General features: G+C 40.4%; 1 protein-coding gene across 1 annotated transcript in view; it reads left to right on the forward strand.

The window, feature by feature from the left end:
* Positions 1 to 4,910, forward strand: part of GSDME (gasdermin E) — a gene marked incomplete at its 5' end in the record, with an annotated part of 41,778 nt that extends 36,868 nt beyond the window's left edge. The window contains one exon of the mRNA XM_080931959.1: positions 3,649 to 4,910. Within this exon, the coding sequence (XP_080788085.1) occupies positions 3,649 to 3,924 (276 nt within the window). The 3' untranslated portion in view covers positions 3,925 to 4,910. The remainder of the gene's footprint in view (positions 1 to 3,648) is intronic.
* Positions 4,911 to 6,000: the final 1,090 nt, after the last annotated feature.

Below are 6,000 nucleotides of genomic sequence, written 5' to 3' on the forward strand. Positions count from 1 at the left end.
AGCTGCCATTACTAAAGTATGTGAATATATAAAACCCACTAGCAATATGAAACACAAAAGAAACCCCAGCATGATAGAGCATTACCAAACCACAAAATGTAAGTGATGGGCGGACAAAAACTGTATAAAACAAGGAAAAAATGACCAGGAATGTAAATGAATTAAATTCACCAACCAATAGACCAACTTGGCTGAATGAATTTTAAAGAAAAAAAAATACTAGTAATCCTAAAAATTAGGAAGTGGAGGCATCTTCAGCTACACAGAAAGCTTCAAGGGCAGGTTCGGCTGCATGAGACTCTACCTTCAACAACAACCAGTCAACCCACCTACTACACTGTATGCTCCCCATAGAACCAAGATATCCAATTACTGATGTATGTGTATTAAAAGAAGGGCTGGGGGAAAAAAGCACCCAAATGGAAACCAGGAGCAAGCTGAAAAGTAGACTTTAAATAATAATAACTGCAGAGAGAATACAGCCACTATATATTCACAAACACATCAGTTCAGCAGCAGGTGCACACCAGAGAATATATACAGATCCAACATTGCCGTTTCAACAGCTAAAACAAGCACAGACATGAAAGCAGAGAGTAAAGGCAGTTAGGGACTTCCTTTTGTCCACTATGAGCAGCAACACTTAGACACAGAATTAAAGAACTACCTGAGTCTGAATACCTGTGTGTGTCAGTGCTAGGCAGAGTAACCACCACCAGCAGAACTCATTCTTACCTGAGCATCTGCCACTCACCTAGAGCATGTCAGGACACAGGAAGTCTCAGTGTTTGTTTTCTGTTTTCAAATTTAATGATCGTAAGAGTTGATTTAGAAAAACAAGTTGATTTAGTATAAAAAGAAATCAAGAAAACCCAGCTATCCACATTCCATCCAAGGCACATTAAATGCTATTTTGTCAAAGAGGATGTAAGACAGACTACATAGAGGCCATGGATTAAAGTCAGCAAAAGGTGCTTAGGTTTCTTACTGTGGTGCAAAGGATTTGATGAAGACAGGGTACTGTCAGGCTCCACAGGGCTGCAGGATAGTGAGGTCTAACCAAACAAACATTTTTGAGGGACAAATAAGATGTTTTTATTTTGTGGGTGAGTTTTTAGGAACAATTAGAAGTTTGTAAAAGTCTTTCTGTCAAGGCCCCACTAGATCTTCATAACCCATCCTCTAAGGTAAAGGTAGCCTGCTCACACACAGCATGCAGTCTTTTACAGGTGAAGTGCAGGCACTCTTCAGGAGCCTTACTGTCGGTGCACTGACCACATCTGCTCAGTGTTCAATTCCAGCAGACCTTCATTACTGTTCTAAAGTCTGCATCAGTGACCCTCCGCAACCCCCACCCCATTCAAGGGTGAACTTTTCTGCTAGTTTTTCTTTACTTTTCTATGCGATGAGTGTATGTATGTATGTATGTATGTATGTATGTATGTATGTATGGCACATACCTGACTCCCTCGGTAGTCAGATCCTTTGGACCAGAAGCCACCATGCATGGACTGGGAACCAAATCTGGTTCTCTTCAAGAACAAGTATGCCTAACTGCATGCAGAGCCATCTCTCCAGCTCCATGGGTCAATTTCCGAATAAAGGTCTTTAGACCTTTAGGCCATGAGTACAAATGAATCATTATATACAAGACACTAGTAACTAGATCCTTCCAAGTGACTATGCACTGAATCAAACTTTGGTACTTCCACTTCAGCTCTTTATTATACCAAAAGGCCAAAATACTTAATTTCTAACTGAAAACAAAAACAATACGATGTTTCTACACCAAAAATACTTTTTTATAAAATAGTTGCTTAGCCTGGAAGAGACTTTTTTCTGCCATAAAAACTTGAAAACGATGGAGGTTCTGGCTGTTGCTGTAATACTTCATGGCTAATACTCTGTTGCTTCTATGGAAGAGTTTAATTCATGCATATTTTGTTCCTTAAAAACCACTCATTGGGAATCATTACTCCTGAAGACATACACTCTAGTACTCTCTCTCCTTGTAAAAACTAAAGGGACAATCATGCCCATCTTTATTTCTTTGCTGAACCCACCTATCCACACACACTGTCACCCATCACTTTACCACAACTCCAGTGCTAAGAACTGGGGAACCTACAACAGACACGTCTAACTTAGTTGACTGAATTGAGAGGAATATAAAATACAAAAGGCCAATAACGAGATGGACAGAATGACGTACATTTCCCATTCAAGTTATTCTAGGACTATGGCGACTTCACTATGACAACAATGAACCAAGAACTAATTCCAATGCTGCTTCCATTGTTTAGAAGTTAACATGAAAGGAACTCCACCAAATGCTGAGTACCCACAGGAGAAACAAAAGACAGCATCAGACTCACATACAAAAATTCCCAATAAAGTAGTACCAATTAAACTCAATAACATCAAAATATAATATACCACAAGAGTGTTTCCAAGTAACCTTCAGACCAGGGATTCATCTGGAAAATACTATAAACTCAAAAGGCCATACACCATAAAAAAGTTAAAAAATGAGCTAAAAATCTAAATGGATACTTCTCAAAAGATACACAAATGTCAAACAATCGAATGAAGAAATGCACACGCTCTCTCTCTGATCAACATGGAGACACAAAACAGCAATGAAGTAGCATGTCACCCTCATTAAAATATCACTAAGATTATTTAAGAAATGCTAGAGAGGATGTAGAAAAGGAAAAGTCTTACACACTATTGGTGAACATGTAGTGACTATAGCCAGTATAGAGAACAGAATGGGGGACAGGCACTAAAAATTGGTTAAATTGCTAAAACCTACTAGGTCTATCTGAAGGAGAGGAAATCATTTCATCAAGAATAGATGCACACTCACTGTTTGTTGAGCCTATTCACAAAGCTAAAATGTGACAGTCACCCAGATGCTCTTTAGTGGACGAGAGGCAAAGGGCATTCAAATGAATGCACAGAATATTCTTGTGAGAAATGAAACCCTATTATTTATTGGCAGCAACATGGCTGGACCTGGAGTTCATTATTAAATGAAACGGTCTAGAAACAGGGCAGATCTCTCATGCAACTATGGAAATACTAAGTCAGTCTCTTGGAAAAGCAGAGTAAAATCATGACCCAGCCGAACTCAACAAGCAGTGGGGAGGGAGATGCAGCTCAGTAACTGGCTTCAGAACTGGCAGGAAGGACAGCACTTCCGGATCTTCCGTACCATAGTGAGAGGTAAACCACCCGTACTTCAGAACTTAAGGCGTGTAGAAAGCTCAACACAAAATGGTATGTGAAGACAAAAATTCTTGTTAGCATGATTTATTATAGATTCTATACATGCAGTGAATTACCATAATGTATCCCATAAAAATGTACACATTATCAGTGGAGGCACATACACCCTTACATGTGGTGGAGGAAGGGCACGAGCTGATCTTTCTAACGTACTGGGCTAATGGATCTAGGTATGTGTGTGGATTCAGGCATACAGGCAAGGAAGAGAAAAACAGGCCGAAAGTCTTGACATGATGGAACATGTATCTTCATGATCCGTCTAATGGCTTTTCTGTTCTATTTGGGAGAGTTTCTTAAAAAAAAATAGAACTTGGGATTTTCTGGGACATTTTAAAATTAATTTATTTGTCATTTCAGCTCCAAGCTCTGTCTGATGACAGGGTGTGTGATTTTCAAGACCCCACCTTGGCTCCTCTGAGAGACACGGAGAGGTTTGGCATTGTGCAGCGTCTGTTTGCCTCCGCTGACATTGCCCTGGAGAGGATGCGGTTCTCTGCGAAAGCCACCATCCTAAAGGACTCTTGCATGCTCCCGCTAATTCTTCATATCACTCTAAGTGGGCTCTGCACTCTAAGCAAAGAGCACGAGGAACAACTTTGTCAGTCAGAAGTACATGCTCCTGGCCAAGCCTAGGTACTTTTCAGGATTAAGAAAATACTTCGGGATTTTGGGCCCAAGCAGGTTAAAAGTCTGTCAGTGAATTCCAATCACATCAGGAGTGGTGTCTTTCCACACGTGAATGGCTGCAAGCATTGTAAGTGGGTTCTTTTCACCAGGGGCCTCCTGTACCGACACCTGAGTTACTGAGGGAGGAACCACCTTTTGCTTTATTTTCTACTCACTTTTCTGATATACAAAACCCGAAGTCTCAGATTTTACTTCAGTTCATCTTAAGCTGTGAATGCTACAGGGAAGCAATTTCCTTCCCACTCTTCAGACATGCTGTACAATACTGGGTGACTGGGAAACTAGAAATGCTACTTGAGTATATAAAACAATTATAGTAACAACATCTAATTTACCCACCTCAACATGAGAATTTAAATATATTCCTCTTATTTGACTTTGTTATGCTTTGATGAACGTATTATATCTGAGGCAATTCAGTGCATTCTGGAAATTGGCCACATGTTGCTATTTCTATCAAAGGCAATTCTGAACATGTGTAGTTGGCTGCTAAGTTTCGATGTGCTTCTGCTCCAGCAGGCTTGGACAGTCTCCTCAAGCCTCCTGACTCCACTGAGTGCATCTGGTACTACGGATCAGACCGAACGCCCTGGGCAGCAGCTGCAGTGAGATGCACATTAGCATCCACTTCATCCATGTGGCACCTCCAGATCATAAGGAAGAGTAACAAAGATAAAGTAAATCATTTCTATTGAAAATGAGATTTAACCTTATGCAGCAGCCTATTCCAGGGCTTCTAAAGTTACAAACCAAGCAGCACTGCTCATGAACTAACCATAAATTAGGAAGGAAAATGCAACATATGTACTTGTGCTATGTTGGTGGTACCTTATCTCTTGTCTATTTGACATCAGGCATGAAGAGCAAACTAGGAACAGAGCATATACTATGTATCTACAGGCATAAAACATGTGCACAGGGATGTATGTCAAGATTCAGAAGAAACCCAGCAGTGACTCAGCATAATTCAGAGACTTTAAGATTGGTGCAAAAGGCAAAACATGTTATGTCTCCACCTTTGCATTCTAGTTAGAATTTTGCATTATCCTTCTAATTAAGGAAAAAAGAACCCTGAAGATGGGTCATATAAGGTAAGAAACAAATACAATAAATGGGACTGGGGAGACTGTTCAGTGGGTACGTGCCTGTTGTGCAAGCCCGAAAACCTGCACTGGGTCTCCAGCACCGTGGAGAAGGCCAAGCATCATGATCACACCTGCACTAGCAGCACTGGAAGGCAGAGACAGGCAATGTCTGGCTTACCAGAGTAGCCAAGCAGAGAGCTTCAACTGCAGTTGGAAAGCCTGTCCAGCCTCTATGTGCATATGTGGGCACACACAAATAATAAAAATAAAACGTTCTCCTTGGTACATCAGAAAGACTCTCAAGTCTTTCTTTAGTAACATGTTCCTGAATGTGAGCTATGGAATTCTAAAAACCAGCATGGAAGAGTTACAAAGGGCTTCCTATACACAAAGCCACATTTTACTGAGTCCCTGCCTTCTTCCTGCAGGCCCAGTGTAAAATGCAGCCAACAGGTCTCTCTTAGGTCTACCTATAAACAAAACACTTCAAAAATTTCAACAGCAAATACTTCTTTATATACAAGAAGTATTTTTATCAGGAATGTGCAATTTTACAAACTGAACATTGCAATAATTTTAAGCTATATCCGGAAATACGGTCTAAGATTTATAGCGAGTTCCCGAAAGATCAGCTCATTCAGAAGGACAGGAGTAATGTTTCTCTTTACACAATCTAATAATGCCGATACTCTGAAATCAGGGACGCTTAATTTTTTATTTTTAAACCCTTTCATCTGAAAGTTACTTAAGCAGCTTGGCCAGTTTTGACTTATAAGCATGTTGTCTTCTATTGAAAATTCCTTACAGTCTCTTCAGAGGGTGGGGTTAAAAAAGGAAAAGCACGTGTTTGTTAGGTCCTAACAGGAGGAAAGGTGTACAGCCATGAACTGGGTGGGTGGTGCTAAAATTTCCCACATTTTACATTCACAGCAAATGC

This window comes from Micromys minutus, assembly GCF_963924665.1.
Source record: "Micromys minutus genome assembly, chromosome: 18".
NCBI lineage: Eukaryota > Metazoa > Chordata > Mammalia > Rodentia > Muridae > Micromys > Micromys minutus.